An 18,452-nucleotide genomic window follows, 5' to 3' on the forward strand; every position below is an offset into this window, starting at 1 on the left:
CTAGGTAGTTTTCCGAACCAACATTATTGCTTCCACTTTTCAAAATAAAATACATTTCGTCTACCCATAGGATTTTCTTAAATTTTGACTGTAGCAAATTGAATAACAACTGCGAAGACTTTGTAAAAGTATGCATTGAATGAATATGTAACTTACCCATAATATTACTGATAAGAGTAAAGAAAATATTTATTAATATTAAAATTCAAGCGAATAGCAGTTCCTTAAAAAAGCGTATTTCTTTATCGCTGGCATATAATGGAAGTTGGCGATATAGTTTTGCCACAACTTGGGGTTTGCATGTATTTCTGTATGTATGTATACATGTTGAGTTGCTGGGATCTGATGTAGGCTATGGAATTGTGTAATTTAAGTGGGAAGGTGAACCGACATGAGCTTTGGTAGAATAAGTTCACGTTGTGATACACGTATGAGTACCCTAAAGTCAAAATACAACTACTAAATATTTTGATTTTTGCAATACCCACAACACATTCACCCTGTAATTTATCTGGCAAGAAGACAGTGTTGCATCTTTTGAGTTCAGATGTCATAGAGGGGTAGGCATTAAGCTTCAGACTAAAGTAATTGTGGTGCTCCTCCTCCCCTTCAATGTGCACCTTCCAAAGAGAGTACAAGCGGAAACCCAAATTAATAAGTCGCTGCCTTGGAGGCATTTTGGTTGGTACCTCAAAATGTAATATTGAATTATGTAGTTGTGTCGATAAGGAAAGATAACTTGGAATTTTGGTTTGAACATGTTTTACTAGGTGGATGAGGAAGTAGGTAAAAGGAATTCATGGTGTGTGGTGTCGGAAGAGGAAACATCTTTAATGATGCTAGGCCCTCTTTGTGGGGTATGGCCGTGGGAAGGGAAGGCATGTATATTTTTATGTGAGGAGAAATTTTTTTTGAATGTACCAGTAAGTTGAAGAAGTGGTAGGAAACTTGAGTGAAGGAGGAAAGTGAAGTGGGTAGGTTCAAGGTGATGGTCTGCAAAAGAGGAAATGCATTCTGTAGGGAAATTTGGTGCCCAGAAGCAATGGAATGCGTGGTAATGTTAGCGTTGCAGACTTGGGGTAAAAGTGTGGAGCCTTGGGGAAAGAATGGTAATATTGGAGGGGGTAGGAGGCCTTCACTCAGTCCATGTGTATTGAAAAAGGAGAGCTATTATATTATGAGCTGGAATCAGAATTGAGTAATAATGTTGCAATTCTGGTGGCAGGCAAAGGTTCCACTGTAGTCACGTCCAATAAAAATTATTAAAATTCCAAAGCAGAGGATGTTGCATTAATGGAAGAAATAAAAATTGACTAGCCCATGCTATGTTGCCAAACGAGAAAAATGTCATCTCTCTATATTTTAAACAAAGTAAGGATTTCAGGGGGGAAGAATATGTTGTTTGTTAAAGATGGTTGCTCTTGTTTAATGTTAAAGAAGTGTGTGTAATAATGAAAATATTATAAGCTTCAAAAGGAAATCTTTGCTAGGAAGAAATCATCTTCATGGGGGATTAATTTATGGAGGTGGTCACATCAAACGGGCCATAGTCATGTCTCTGGAAAGGAAGGTAGGATTGAGTTTCTCTTGCCAGTTTGATTGCAGAGAGTGAACAAGGAGTTGAAGTTGGAAATCAACAAATGTGGAAATGTGTTTGTTTTGGGAGTTGCAGGAAGAGGCATGGATTATTAATTAGGCGAATGAATGTTTGGAAGAAGGCAGAACTGAGGGGCACTAGTAATAGGTGGGGAGAGAGTTGAGATGTCTTAAGATCCTCGTGAAGGCTTGAAAGAGATAAGCCTTTATGGGGACCTCTGTCATTAAGGAAGGAAATTATTTAATTTTGAAAATTAGGGTTTGGATCAGTTGGAATGCTTCATATGAGGGGCATCAGAAAGCTGTCTGTTGGCCTCTTAAATAGGTAATCTCTGGTGTTTAGGACTGTTGGAGCTTCTATCCATTGAAATGATGGTGAAGTTAGGATTATTGGTGAAGTTTTTTAAAGCAAATGTTTCAGACGTGGATTCTTTTTGGGTTTTGAAGAATCGAGGAAGGAAGGAGTAGAGATGTTGTATAAAAGGAGATCGATAAAGATCTTATCTGGATGAATGGGAAGAAAAGCATTTTGTTGAATGGGGGAGTGGGGCTCTGAATTTGTAACTTTCCACCAATGATTGTTCTTTATTGCATGTTTTTCAATGCACATCATCATCAAGTACATACTTGCTAAGTATAAAAGTGAGTATTTTGCACCCCATGAACAGGTCTGTTCACATTGAAATGTGTTGCATGGACAGATTGCCGAGGGAAAATACAAATTCACCCAATTCACATATTTAATTTGCACACATCCAACTGTGAAAACTTATGTATATATGCGTATCTATATATAAGGGGCCGTCGTCTCCTCCCCACCCCACAACGAGTTTGGAAACTGATACCCCCAGTGCCCCCCAGGGTAAACATTGCAAAGAGGGAAGAGTGGAGTGCTGGTGGAGAGAAAGTTAGGGAACCCCATTGCTAGCACTGCATTTCAACCATTACTTTGAAACTTGTCCATCTGGGTTGCAAAAAGTCCAAATGCGGCCAGCGTCACTATAAGCCCACGTACCGTACTTGCCTTTGTTCTGTGAAGTTGTGGTTGGAAGTGAGGGTTCCTCCATGAGCTCAGCCCTTCCCAGAAGGCATCCTGTGTCAAAGATTGTGTCGCATGAATTCCTGGCGGGGAGTTGGGACCTATATTTATTCCTTCCTACCCAAGTCCACCTCTCACTCCATTAGCATTGTTTTGAATTTTCTTAAATTTCCACCCCAATGGAAGAGCTAGAGAATGGGAGACCTAGAATGCCTTGAAAGGCAATTTTTCTCACTGCTTTTCTAATTCAAGTCTCACAAGTTCTTGAGATTTTAACCACTTTCACCCCCAGGAATCCTCCTTGTTTCTAAAATTAATGCATGGTTAGTTGACAAAATGTATTTTTTTACCCTAAATGCTAGTTCTGCAGGATAGGAATAATGAAAATGACAAGTGCAGATGCAATAAGGTAAAGGGTTGCGAAAAAACACTTTATTTTCAAATACAATGATGCATTTTGTTGTATTAATACCATATATTTATTTCTAAATTTTATTGGTAAATAGTTCAGCTGCAGGGCAATTTCGTTATTGACTGGGCACCAACATTGATTTCCCTCTACTTCAGCGGCTTTTATGCTACTTATTATGTTATTGATAATGTGATCTAAGCTTCTCAGAAAATTCAATGTTATTAACTGCATTGTTTTTTAAATATGTAAATATATATACAACTTTCATCAAAACCTATGCTAATTTTTAAGACCTTGAAAGTAGTGTGCACATCTTCCTTGGGTGCAAAATTTAACATTTGTGCCAGTTTATTTTTTCTTGGTTGGTATTACCTGCTGGCTTCAATCTGTTCTTATTAGCTTTTTCCCAACGCTCTCAGATAACTTGGCCAATGATCTTCTTCCCAATCCAAAGGCATTGCAACATAATAACAATAATACAACACACAGTCAATGCCTTGCTTAGGCTGTGTGTGTTGTATTATTGTGGATTGGATTTTTCTTTTATTCCACCAATGGTATGAAGTTCCCATTTGTTTCTGTTATCACGCTTCTGTGTCCAAATTAGAGTTCCTAAACACTAAAGTGAATATTGCAATGCTTGGCAAGATATTTATTCAACAACCTTATTGGGGTGAAATTGAGACTTCTTTAAGTCCCTTCTCCCACCCAACCCCTAAACATTAGACTGGATACGATTACAAACACCAAAGCCCTAGGTGGAGGAAAATCCACCCAGACAGGAAGCGAACCGGCAACCTCGGGTGGTGGGCAAGAACATTATCCCGCTGCTGCCAGGGCCAGCAGATAAGGTAGCACAAATTATATTTGAGCCCAAATGTTTAGTCCACAATTGAGAGGACAATTGCATTATATTTACTGCATCGTCTCTTAAGTAATATTGAACCCTCGTAATCAGTAATTATTGACCTTCCATTGAGCTTTCCCATGATTGCTTCAATTTCAGGTCGTCATATTACATTGGAAGACGATATCCCAGAAGCAATGCATATTGATATAACTCTCGAGCTATTATTCCTCATTTTATGAATGCCTTTTCATTTATCAGGTTCTTCATTTATATTCTGGCGTGAATATTAGAGTTATAAATCTGATAATTATGTACAAATGTATTTTTGACTGTCAGTATTGACTTCATTTTCGTATTCCACTTGTGATTGCTAGAGTGTGGCTGTTTGGTAAGTTCCCATGTTGTCACATTTGTGATTATGTGGGTTTTTTCTTGCATTAGCCTTCTCAGAAGTATGGTGGTCAATCTCACGTTCTCAATTTTCTAAAAACTAAGCATTCATATATGCCATGACTGGACTTAAATCTTAAATTTATCAAACTCATTTTGCATTTGAGTTTGAATGAACTGTCCATCTTCAGTTTATGTATGTCAAGTGTATAGCCATGATTTGTGCAGAGAAGATGGCATTTTTAATGTGATAATACCAAAAGAACAAACTGAGTGTAACCATGTGATATCCCATCCTCTTTTACATGTGTGCACTGGTTTGGGATGATGTCTTTTGCTTGTGTCTGTGGCAAATGTCCGTGTTTGTGCCTTCTTCTTTCCAGTAGGTTGGCGGTTGTCGAGTCGAAGAACTTCCCTCCGAAACTGAACAGGTATTTCAAGTACAGCTGCCTGATGCAGATAGTAGACCATCACTTCTATTACGCTGCGGCTTACTCTGTAATTAGTCCTACTCTGTTAACTGGAATTGCTTTCTACAACTTTTCTTTTTTGTGGTGGAAACTAGATTCTAGTGTAATGAGCACGTAATATGTAGTGCATCTGGAGCTGGGTAAAATTAGCTTTACACAATTAACCTGAAACCTCGGTAAATGGAAGCTAACGGATCTGTGATCAATGAGTAGAATAGACGGAGTGGAATGCTAACAGTGGCACTGGTTTTGAAGCTTCAATCTAGCTAAATGCTCACTTCGAATATTTTTGCTGGTGTTTGGCTTTGGTTTGATATGAAAAATGTGATCCCTTATGCAATAAATCCTAAAAATTTGGTTTTCTTTGTAAAATGAGTGTCTTCATCAATATAGTGTAAGCTACTACTTACTCATTGTAAGTTATATATATTGCTTTTGCATTTGTCTTTTAATATATGATGGGTTTTTAGTCATATCCATACAAGTCACTCAAATTTTACTTCTAACCTGTTTTCTTTTAATGTTGTGTACACTTAAGTAGTTGTTTGTTTCCAACATAACACAGAAAAGCAATGTGATAGGTAAGGCATGAAAACCAAGGGAAATAAATAAAAGTTTATGAGATTTTTCAAGAAATACAGAGGCTAAGGTAGTGTAAAAATTGGATGGTGTAAACTAGAGCTGGTGGAACAGTTAACATATCTAGGAGCAAACTTGTCAAACTAAGAGGGACATAGGAACAATTGTAGGCAATTAGGCAGAGAAGCCTTCACCAGGTGGAAGGATAAGAGAGATGTTGAGGGAGGATGATTATTGAAAACAGGCTCTGTATGGCATGAAAACTTAGTTGTTTAGGCAATATGGTAGGCATTTAATTGCATGTTTTTGTGATCCGGGTGTGAAGAAGTACCAGGTGTGGTGTTGGAGAAGAGATAGCTGCTGATAGAAATCCAAAAGAGGCAAGGAAGGTGTATGCACAGCATTTTGATTGGCAATGGAATGCTGAAGACTGTGCTAGGGGGGAGGGAAAGGATGAGCATGTTGGATGAAATGAAGGGACGGTGGAAGTTCGTATACGGAGATGAAGGATATTTTATTATAGTGTGGGGTGTATCAGTCTGTGCCACCTTACTTGAAGCTTAGAAATGTATAGATTTTCGGTCTGTGGCCACCTAAAGCCCATCTTAAACGGTAAACCTCTATTTTAGAAAAATTATGTAGTTGTGTGTTTGTAAATTTTGTGCATGTCAATATTTTCTTCATTAATCCAACATGAATGAGAATGTTTACAGCCTTAATGTTTGCTTTTGATATGAAATCTTTAATTCCCTTGATGACATCCATACTCAGCATCTGCCCTTATTGATCTTACGTGAAATTTGTTTATGCTATTTTGCCATGAATGAGAGAACAAACTTGCATCTTATTACGTGGCTTCCAAAACTTTGTGTGATCAAAGGCAGCAGCAGGGTGTGTTGCATACCTACTTTTAATTGGCATAAACTAGGGAAAGTTAAGCAGTATGAAAAGTTTACTCCACAAAATGTAAAATGAGCTCTGGGTAATGTCATTGTTTCAGATGATAGTTGCGAATAAAAACTTTCCAAGTTCTATTTTAATCCATGATCAATTAGTAAGTACTTAATGAAGTACTTACAATCTATGACTCAAACATACAAATTGTGAATTCTCATTTTTATAGAAAATACATATCAGCAAGGTAATTAGTCAGGCGATACCTTTCCTAGTGCTTCAAAGGATATATTTATTAATTTATTATTTCTCTCTGAGATATTTAATTAAATTTGTGTAAAATAAGAAACTAATTCCATTGTAAAAAGAGGATTCATCCTGGAAGGAATGAACAAGTCTTGGAGGCACAGCTGTGATGGAAATTTTATAATGGCTTTTGGACAAAATGCTGTGGCTCACTATAATAATGCAGCGACAGGGAAGTGTGATGTGGAGAGGAAATCTCAGAAGACATTGGAGATCCCAGCCCAGCATTTCAGAGCCAAGCTCCATAATGCCTTATAACATTGCAGTGCACATTAAGAGGTCCGCCTATCAGGAGATTTTATGCCCTGGAAGAGTAAGTTGCTAGCGGCCAAATGTCTGTATACCTTGAGGTGCTCAGCTTATGCAGAGAAGGGTACTAAATCTGTAATTGTGGAAACCACGGTTAATGAAGAAAATAGAATCAATTTCATCGAGAGAATCACCGCCAATGGGCACTCCTTCCTAACATAATTTATGAGTGGAAGGCCATACCTAAGGATAAAATCCCCACTAGTGTCCACACCTGAGTGCAGGGAAATGAGTGGATCAGAGAAGAGGTGATGAGGAACTGGGCTGAAGTGGAGGCCAGGCGCTCTTGTTGACCTCACAGCTCTACGTGTATCAATGAGAAGGGCTAACCTTGCCATTCTCCCTCATTGGCTTGGCTATTCAACTTCAGCCATGGGATGCCTCACATAGCGTGCCATTTATGGATGGATTGAAGGCAGCCTATGCCAATTTGATGATCTTGGGGAAAAGGGAACCATTTACGGATGGATTGAAGGCAGCCTATGCCCATTGGATGATCTATGGGAAAAAGGAGTACGCTCTAACTAGAAAGGTTAAAAGCCATCTCCTACAGTTATCAGATGAATACTGCACACTTGGAATGACATCCTAGACAATGATATTATAAGCAATTTTAAAAGGCACTGTACTTCAAATGTGCTTGATGGCTTAGAAGGCAGCATTGTGTGTTTGGGCATGGAATCAGTTGAAGAATGGAACCCTGAGGGAAATGATGATATCAATAAGATTGGCATAGAGAATGTTGAATAGGCTATGCCACTGAAAACATGTATAATAATATGGAGATACTTAGCTCCACTTGGCCATTACAGATAAAGTGCAGAATCTCTTTGGAATATTGAATGTGAGGTTTGCCATGGGATTCTAAATTTTTTTCCAAAGCTTCGATTCAACAAATGGAATGAGAACCATATTGGTAGAAGAACAGTATAAGGACACATGTGAGTCCTTGCCGAACACTTGTCGTTACAGTCTCAGTCGTTACAACTGTGCACGTACGACATCTTTTGTTTGGTTTCCAATCTTAGTATATTTCAGCCAAAAAGCCTATGATATGAAAACTATGAAAATATTAGTAGTATGTCATAAATGGTGCTTGCATAACATGCTCAAAATTAGATGATGATTGTTGTATGTTATTAAAATCTAATTTTAAGGGGACAAATGAATGTGGACACCTTCCCCTTACTCCTTCCATCATTAATGGATTTTTGTCCCTCACCCTTTTTGAGGCTAGTTATCCACAGCACATAAGGGACTGCTTTTCATTCTAATACATACTAATATTATCAGAATACTAGTATCTGGAGGGTATTAAAAAGGTATAATTAACTTATTAATAATTTAATTTTAATTTCCTAGTTTTGCATATTCCCAGAGATTGCTAGCGTTAGTGAATAATCTATTCTTAAAGTAACCTAGCATGGATATGTTTGTAATTTGCTGGTTGAACTGTTTAGTTTGCTATTCTCATCTTTTTTGTCATAAGCTTTGTGTATCAATCATTTTGTGAATGTTGTCTTTTTTTGGAAAGCTTGGCGATTTCAAAGTATGTTTTAAATTTTATAGCATTCGAAATTTTACCAATTTCTTGTATGGAATATTTTAAGCCTCAGGTATTCATTTTTAATTTTGTGCTTTTCATATGGAATACCCAATTCATGGAAAGGATGCAGTTTGTAATGATGTTGTATAGTAAAACCAGTGATATCATCATAAAGGCACAATGTGCCTACTCTAGTATTCATTAAACTTAATATTTGATCCAATTCCTATGCAGTTTCATGATTAACTTGACTGATTATTTTATTTTTTATCAATTTAAAATAATTCATGGAGAGTTGACATATTTCCTAAAGAATTCTAAAGCCAAATAAAGAGTTGAGGAAAAATGTTTTGAGGGCGCTGGAACAGCAAATTGCACTGTTGATAATGATGCCATTGTAACTCTATTTTTGTGAAATACTTCCTCACCAAAAATATCTTTCGCATATTATCCAACCATTTGGAGCTTCTATACATTTTTTTGTATGAGTAAATATTTATAGAAATGATTGAATTGAATTTTTATGAAATTTATGCTATATTTTTTGGAGTTAACTTTGCTGGAATAATAAAATTAGAACTTTTGAAAATGAGCAAATTAAACGTGACATAACTATAGACAAAATATTCCCATTCATCCATATTCTTGTGACTGAACATTGAAATTGCACTCGACCCTTTTGCAACTTATTTCCTGTCTATCCTTTCCGTATTATATTAGGGTGGTTCAAAATTGCTAAGTGTAAATCAGATGGATTCACTGCCAATAAATTAGATAATATTATTCAATGCCAATCTTTGAGAAAAACTTGGCATACTTTTGAGGTTCGTTTGTTTATATTTGATCATATTAATCTTTGTTTCCATCCTTCTTAATATGCAGACATTTCTTATTAAAAAAGAGAAATTAGGATCCTCATGCGTAATAGAGCTGAATTTTTTGGTAATCATTAGACAAACTATCATAAAAATTGATGCCAAACTTGAGTTTTCTAATTAATCAATCTCAGTTGATGGTGATGAGGAGATTAGTCTCCTCCTTCCTCCTATCAGATTTAAATACCTGTTTTGTAATATTTGCAGTCTGACACAATCAGTTTGATTGACTAATTATAAGATTGCATTACAGTGCTCATAATAAAATGAAATAATGCAGTTAAGGGTGTCAGTTTAGTCTTAAAAGGTACAATATCTGCCAATTAATATTTACGCTATTTTTTAATAGTTGAAATTACTATTCTTTTCTCTCAGTTATTTCTTCTTACTGGATTGATTCTGTTCTCCGCAAATAATTTTGAAAACTTGAAATCTTAAAAAAAATGCAATTAATGTTTTTGGTATTCCATTTCCATTAGCTTGAAGTCAAACTCACTTCGGTTGTCCATTCTAACATCTTATATGCTCTCTATTAGTATGATTTTCCATTGATATAATTGAGACGTTTTTCTTCCAGGTACTCCTCCCTTCTCTCTATCTACGCTCACACCCCTCATGTTTCACTCCTTGACCATATCTCTCTCTTCATTGTTTGAGTTTTCACTTCACAGGCATGATAACAAAAGAAATGTGTGCATCCAGTTTGCAATTTTCTCCAGAATTGCATAATATTCCATGGATGTGTATTAGGTTGAACTAGAGAGACGAATGCCCATTATCTAACCTTGCTAGATGCACTTACATTTTTGCACCACTCTAAATGGAAGTATTTACAAATTGTTTCCTCCGAATAAATGTTAAGTGCACTTGCCAGTTGTCTGCCTAGGGAGGACTTTGAACTAGATTAAGAAATCAACTTGGCATATAATTTTGCAATTGGGTAACCATTGCTATGTCATATTGCAAAAAATGAGCAGGACTCACCACTTTCCTAGCCACTGATTCACTGCACTTTTGCCTGTTTTGAACCGCCTTAAATTACATGTTTTGTTTCACACTTGCAATCGGGAGGAAGGTTTAGTGGCATAAATAATTAGGCCTGCGAGCCACTTCAAGAAAACCTAATCATTGATACCATGATGGCACTTTCATTACAATGAGACTTGCTTGAAAATCAAATGAAAATTTCATAAGTTAAATGAGCTAAAAATCACTGCCTGCTGGAAAATGTTGTCAAGGTTTGATTTCCACAGTGAAAAAATATAGCATTGTTTGTGTGAACTTAAATGAGTGTTCTAGGAAGTGGTCTGAAGGTTTTCCTCAAAGAAGATTTGGGCATCAATCTTGCCACAATATTGCCCCACGTTTGTTCATCGTGGAAGATTCAAAACACATTCATCACCATTCTCTAGAATGGATGGCATTTCTTGATTTCATTATTGACTCTTGGATACTCATAAAAAGTAAGGCCTTATAATGGCATATCCCTGAATGCATGTAATAACCCTGTAATGTATAATAATAATTACCAAGTAAAAAGCAGGTAATCGACAATAGAAAGCTAAATTTTCTTGAAAATTTTATTTTCCCCCTAGCTTTTTTCATAGTTCAGTTATTAAGCATTGGATTTAAATAGTAGATTTGAATTTTGCTAGGTCATTTATATAATTTGCTGTCAAGCATGAGAGGTTTACAGAAATGTTTAAGCCCCTGGGTGTTTATTTCTAGGCCAGACAAATCGCAAGCAGCCCAAGGCTCCAAAAAATATGACATGTCCAAGTATAAGTATTCAGAGCTGCGGGACATCATCAATACTTCATGTGAGATTGAGTTACTTGAGGTAATATTTTTATTTATAAAGCGCTGCTGTCATTTAATAGAATCCTTAGTTGGCAAACACTAAACATTTATGTTGCAGGCCTGTCGGGTTGAGTTTCATCGCCGTCTCAAAGTGTATCATGCCTGGAAAGCAAAGAACAAGAAGAGGACGACAATGGAAGAGAAGGAGCGAGCACCTAGATCCGTCATGGAGGCAGCAAAAGGTGTGTGTCGTTGCTCCACAGATAAAACAAATACCTCTTCTTTTGCAGTGAGAACATTAGGTCTAAAAGATGTGTACCCACAGTCCCCATGTGCTTGGAATGAATCTAATACACATCTTTTTCTTAATTTCATCACAGTATATGTTGAAGAAGTTGCCTTCTGAGGCCCATGTGAAACCAGCCATATACTATATGTTCAAACACAATGAATGGGGTTGTTTACAAGATTTGATTTTTCTGCAAGTTTTCTGGTTAATTTCATATTATTTATGTTTTACAGGGTTTTCAACTGCTTTGATACAGTTTAAGTAGATATATTTTTGGCTGAACTGTAGCATTATTTAACTTTAGCTCCTTTGAAGCATAGTATAGGAACTGAATGCAATTAGTTATACCATTGGGATATTAATTTAATTCAGCATATTACAGTGAACTAATGTTTACCAAGGGTTATGGAGTGGAGAAAAGGCACAAATATTCAGAAGACATAATCTGAGCTAATGTTTTCTCTTATGGGTCTATTCATTATTTTAATTAAGGTGGTCTACCTATTTAAAATAGGTTGTGGATGGTCCCACCTGACTAATTAAGTTTGAACAATCACATGAACCTCCTCACTCTTTGAGGGTGCAAAGCATATTCCTTGGCAATGGGGAACTGTGCCAGAGGGGAGAATATTAGGCAAATGAGGAAAGGGTAGGAATAGGATAGGAATCTTGGACGGAATTAAGGGAGGAAGGAAGTATACAGAATTGAAGAGGGGCTTATTTCTAATGCTGGATGTCCGCATGTTTTGATAACAGAGTCAAGAAAATATAGTGTTGCACCGGGTATTGATGGTGCCCATCCAAAACCTATCTTCTCCAGTAGAGTACGAATAAGTAATAATGTACGTATGGTGAAAATCTCCCTTCATTCTGCCAGTTCTCCCCATTTATAGAAGCCAAAGGACATGATTGGCCACATGGTGATATGCAACAGAGTGTGTGTGTATGCATGTGCAATGCTGTTTGCCTGACCCCCTCCCCCCATACGTTTTGGGATGGTAGGGTTTGGCAGAGTGCCTTTCAATAATAGGTGACATTCATAATTTGCCACATCTCATCACAATTCAAATTTACAAATATCCAATGATAAAAAGCATACAGAAATGTTAAAAACCAATAATTACAAATCAGTATCTATTACAAAATAAAAATTATATCTTCTCTAAATATATTTATAAATACCTATATGTACCTGTAAAATGCAAAAGAAAGTTATTAGGATTATAACGGGGAAACCTCACAGTGCTCCATGAAGGCATATTTTCCATTAATTAAATTGCTACAACACCCGTGCATCTACAATATGTTTTTAATTCTGTGTATAAAAAATAACTTTGGCAACTATTCTCTTTACTCTGCCTATCATTACATCAGAGGAAGAAGGCACAACGTCCATTATGGTAATATGTATAAGAACTAAAGCATTGAAATTAGGAGCCAATGAAATGGGCATCAGATTATATAAAAAACTACCCAAAAGTATAAAGGATACTAAGGACACTCTGCATTCAGGCATAAATTAAAAAGATATTCAATGTAATATGTTCGAATAGGTTAGCAAATATCTCAACAATATTCCTGACCAGTAAGTTTATACTCTTAGTTTATAGCAATGGTCATAGTCTAGTTCATATTAATGATGATTTTTCTAAATTGATATTTCATGTGCATGTTACAGTCGATGCTCATGGGTTTGTGCCAAATATTATGTAGCTGTGAGCACCACATTTTTTGTATTTTGAGTCAGTATCTTTAATCCTTTTTGATGTGCCTTATATCATACACCATCCATCTGGTATTTTTGTATTATGATCTCTGGGCAAATAAAAGTAATGATAATAATAACTGATGACAAATGTCAATATAAAAAATTATGCCATGCTTCAATTGGGAAGAAAAATTAAATTATTACATGATTTTGATTACTAACATTAAATTCTGTGATATATAAGTGGAGTGTTTGAAAGGAAGAATTTGAAGTGGCTGTCAGTTGAAATGGCATTGTGCATAATGATTCCAGCCATCTACTCTCGCTCTTTCCTGAATCTCTTGTTGTCACCCTTTGTTAATTATCAGCGGAATGAGGACATTCTTCCAATTTTCTGGTTTGAATGGTTTAATACTCATTAATCAATTATCATTGAATAATATGGTTAGTTGAGAAAACTTACCTCTCACACCTGCTATTAATATTGTGTGCATATCTTTAGGAGAAGAATTCATGTTTCTCCATCATTGCTTTGCAGAAAAAGTACCACGCACACCAATGAAGGACCCGGTGGCTGTTAGCACAGATCGGTACTTTCGGATACCATTTATTCGTCTGGCTGCCAAAAACAATGATGCAGGGAGCGACAAGCCTCCATTGAATGTTAGCACGGGCACCAGGGGCTGGTGGTATGCTCACTTCCATGGGCAGTATGTTGCTCGCCAGATGGAGCTCCACCCTAACAAACCAGCTATCCTCCTGGTTGCGGGTGAGTCGTGTGTGTAGCTGTATAAAACCATTGGAAAGATATTATTTTCAAGGGGATACTGAATTTTGGAGAGTTAATGCACATAAAGTGACTGTTGTCGAATTCCCAAGATTATATTGTATTGCCTTGGAAGTCCAAAATGTAGAATGCAATTTTCACCTTTAGAAACTAAGGACATTGTGAATTTTATGGGATTCACTTATTCCAGCAGACACTCGTGTGCAACAAAATTTTTTCTATGATTCACCAGATGTGGAGAGATTGCATTTGTTGAGTACCAGGGCCAAATAATGTAAGGCTGCTCAAGATACCCACTCCCCACCCAATGGAGTTGGGAAATTTGAAAATGACTTCCATGGTTGTGTGTAATTGAGCTGTTGCCAAAGACAAGCAACCCCTGCTGTAGTCGGCACATTTTATTCTCGTAAGAGTGCTGCTTGCTGATTCTCTCTCTCACCCTGCTCGAGGAGGCAGTCAGGAGATGGGATGGGGTTTCGTTAACAAAGTGTACCCCACTTTGTTTACGAAAATAGACCAAATGTAGAATATACTCTAAATGTGGCTACCCTAAGTGAAAGTTCTTCCTGGTGCTACAGATATTTGGATAGAAGTGTCATGGGTGTATTACATCAATTAAAAAAAAATTAATTCACTTTTAATTTAATCTTTTGCATTATTGTTGATGTATGCTCCACTTTAAATTGGCAAGGTACGGCTCTATGTGGTTCTATTTTCAATTAAATAAATAAATTGATGGAAAACTTTGGGAGCCATGCATGGCTTCCCTTGGATACCTCCTCCTCGGCCATTCATGGCCCTGGCATCTTCTTACCAAGGTTGGCAAAATTTACTTTTGCCTTCTCACAAATTATATTCTCGTTACTGGTGTCACATTGCTAATGCTTTTTGTTTATTCATATGAGAAGCAGCCTTTCAACAGTGTTGAGAATACGTAACCAGTGCATAGATATTCTTATGGCTCATATTGAAGTATCAATCTCATTAATTTTGTCCATGTACTTCAGAATACTGCAAATCACTGATGTAGACGGGTTGTATGAGCATTGTCAAACGCTCCCTATGTGCTTGCTAGATTAGCCACACCTTGTTATCAGTTTTCAATGATTTTTACTTCTCATTACTACTGTTAGTCTCTTATGGCAGCTTTTTCTTCAGAGGTATTTTTAAAACTGCAAAAAACATTATTAAACTTTTTACGAAACAATTATGAATAATATGTCAAAACACAAGTTTGGAAAAAAAAGTGTGATCACGAGACCAAAAAGTACTATGAGTGACTCGGACTGAAGTAGCAGGCGCACAATTATTCTGGGAATTCCATCTCCTTGTCACTTGTTATGCGAAAAGTCACTCGTGAAGAGAGTCATTTCCAGGCACAATATTTTTGCTTGTTATGTGAATTACTCGCTGTGCGAGGTTATTGTGAAGCGAGGTTCCACTGTATAACTATAGAATTTTCTCATTTAGTGTATGCTCACTTTGAGTTGGCATATGAGGATGCATGAAAATAGTTGTGATGTGAAAATGAAATAGAACTCATTACTTACCGGTAGCATAGGATGGCTTCATTTGAAGACTCGCGGATTACCATTACTCCTGAATCTGTTTGATTGCTGCTTTTCTTCTATCTTTGTAATATGAATGAGGTTATTTTTAGGAGTGGGGCACTCTCAATCAGGTGCTCCACATTGGCACATCCATTTCTTGAGGTCAAAGCCCGATCCATTTGAATAATTGTGGTTAATACCTTTTGGTTGCCTCTCTAATAATGTACTGACTTAAATCATATTTAAGATCTTTTCACATGACATCAATTCAGCTGTATGTGACCAGTGCGCATATTCTAGCTGTGCCATATTTTATCGGAAGAGGTGGTGAAATGAAAAGGGGATAATTTTAACTTCACTTGACAGGTATTGATGACATGCAAATGTGTGAGCTGAGCCTTGATGAGACTGGCCTGACGAGGAAGCGTGGTGCGGAAATTCTGGAGCAAGAGTTTAATCACCAGTGGGAGGACCATGGAGGGAAGCCATATGTCTCTCCAGACAGCCGCATCAAATAGCCAAGGGGGCTTTGTTGGTAGCTGTCAATAGCTTGATATTTGCTAGTTTCACGGGAGCTTTATACACATGATTACACCGACTGGGTAAAAAACTCCATGATCAGCATAAGCGAGGCTAATTTGCTCCCAGTTCATACCAAAACTTTACTTTTTCAGCTATTTTCTTTGTTTTCAGTTTAATGATAATATTTTTATCAGTAGATAGATTTGCAATTTCATTGTGATATCAATGCGTATTTAAAAATTTTAATTACAAAAAATTTATTATAATATTAATAGGTCCTTTAAAGGCTAGCTAATTATTTCCAATTCTTGAAAAGGATCTATGGAATATGCGACAACCTAGTCAAGATGCCTATTAAGTATTACACGTGAACAATCATATTTTTATATGGTGTCAATAATTTTTTAATTTTATTTTGTATCATAGGATGGCTTTATTTGAAGAAAAAAAAGATTATAATCTGCATAAGATTGCCACTTTCTTAAATCTTTGATGCAAGTAGTTATTCGAGGCAATCACATCCAAGAGCATTTCAAAAGGCATTACTTCAAGTATGTGAAAGCATTGTGTCTATTCTTGCTGTGCCTTATTTTATAATGTAATTGACTGAGTTATGTTGAAGTATTTCTTCTTTTACATCTTACAGTTAGAAATTTATTTTTCCCTTTTGAATGGAATAAATTTTATATATAATACTTCTTATACGTAATAGTGCTTCTGTTGCTACCATTTAGTTGACATTGTAAGGATAGAATATTTTTAGGCATTAGAATTAAATTATAGTATGAAAATGGGTTATTTACTATAAATTTAAATGTTATGAAATTGTCTTGAATAATGACATTTTAAAAATATGAATTATTTGAAGTTGTTATGGCTACCTTTATTTATTGATTGGAAGCTTGTTTGGGAGTATAATGAGAGATAATGTTTTATGAGAAAATGAGAATGTTACTCCTTGATCCAATTATAAAGTGTGTTGTTAGCAATACTTAATGAAATGATTTACAATGGGTTTCATGTACTTTTCTCTCTTATTAAGATGTTAAGTTTTGTAAATCTTTGCAATAAATATCCATGAAACCCAGGGATGTCGTGTAATTCATTCTTCTGCCATGAATATTAATTTTAAATAAGGCATAATTTTATTGCACCCATTGTTTTCTTTGGGAGGTTGTAGTTCAAATGGTGGAGCATTGAGTTATTAATCGGAGGTCCCGGGTTCAATTCCCAGGGATGCCTATGAGCACCCTCGGCTTCAACCACGCCGTGTGATTGTTCGGGTACCAGATCTTCCTGGAACACTCTCGGTGACACAGGGACAGCAACTGATGCACACACCCTATTGGAGAATATCACATGCCTTTGTGGGGGAGCCTCACCCACCTAACTGACCTTTGATATAACTGGGGTTTGGTTTTGTTTGATCGACGTTTTTCAATAATATTTCACAACTTGTTTGTAGGTAGGTATTTACACTCTCTTTCCCTATCTGCCTATGCTTTGAATGGGTTTTTGGTCTCTTTCTTGTTTTCCTCCTCAGCTGAGCATGACTCGATGAGAAATGGCTGCTGTGAATGAAAGATTGGTTGTAATACTGAAACAATTTTTTTTAACGATATGTTTTGGAGTGGAGGAGAAGGTAATGAATGTGGGAGAGGCCCAGTGAGTGAATTGGGTTCAAGTGGAGTGAGGAATCTTGGTGAAACAAGATCTCTAGTAGCCACCGACCTCAATGGAATCATGGAAATGAATACTTAGTGGCCTCATTGCCCTTGTGGCCATTCGTTGAAAAGCACAGAAAAAATGCAAATTAATGAGAGTTGTAAAATGAATGCTCGGGGTGTAAAATCTTGGCAATGTAGTTGCACATGGGTCATGTAAAAATAATTTGCCTTGACCGGGATCTCAGTCAAGTCAAATGATTTTTACTCTGAAATTGTTACATTGAAATGTATAAAAGTCGATGACTCCGTTTAAAGTTACTGCCTCAGCATCTCCTGCAGTTTCTTGGAATTCACAAAGGAAGTCCCAGAATCCGAATGAATGCTCATACCTGGACTGGTCTTGAAAGCACTGACCACAGGCCCATGTTATTTAATGTTTCACATGACTCCTACCCAGGTAAGTAAATGAATTATCCCTTGTCTAGTTAGAACTATATTAGTGTTGGCACAGCCATGCGGCCAGAATCCCCACATTAAATGGCTTAAAATGTTGGATATTTAAAAATACATATTAAATACTGAACATGTTTATGCCAATTCAATTGGTAGCCTAAAAAGTATTCCAAGGAAATGGATACTTTTCACATGTGGAAGATTCCCCCGACCCAATATGTAGTGCTGTTGGAGAGTAATTTTTTAATCAGTTATTATAATTATTGGCCTTCACATAATTAAAAGGTTATGCACAAAACTTACACATCTTAGAAAGCAATATGTTATGCAAATATTTAGAGAAGACCCAAAATCACTTTGGTGTTACATCACTGAAGTGTCCACATGAAAATTCTTAAAAAAGCAGAAAA

At 36.5% G+C, this 18,452-nt stretch overlaps 1 protein-coding gene across 2 annotated transcripts in view; it reads left to right on the plus strand.

Moving 5' to 3' along the window:
* Positions 1–16,959, plus strand: part of jar (Myosin heavy chain 95F jaguar) — a 130,426-nt gene extending 113,467 nt beyond the window's left edge. Inside the window, exons 21-25 of one of the 2 annotated variants that reach the window (XM_071582592.1) lie at positions 4,671–4,718; positions 10,995–11,106; positions 11,185–11,308; positions 13,602–13,832; positions 15,767–16,959. In XM_071582592.1, coding sequence (XP_071438693.1) covers positions 4,671–4,718; positions 10,995–11,106; positions 11,185–11,308; positions 13,602–13,832; positions 15,767–15,918 — 667 coding nt within the window. In that variant the 3' untranslated portion in view covers positions 15,919–16,959. The remainder of the gene's footprint in view (positions 1–4,670; positions 4,719–10,994; positions 11,107–11,184; positions 11,309–13,601; positions 13,833–15,766) is intronic. The other variant, XM_071582593.1, reaches the window with a different exon arrangement.
* The last annotated feature ends 1,493 nt before the right edge of the window (positions 16,960–18,452 follow it).

This window comes from Hetaerina americana, unplaced genomic scaffold (assembly GCF_022747635.1).
Source record: "Hetaerina americana unplaced genomic scaffold, ioHetAmer1.1.p SCAF_12, whole genome shotgun sequence".
Lineage (NCBI taxonomy): Eukaryota > Metazoa > Arthropoda > Insecta > Odonata > Calopterygidae > Hetaerina > Hetaerina americana.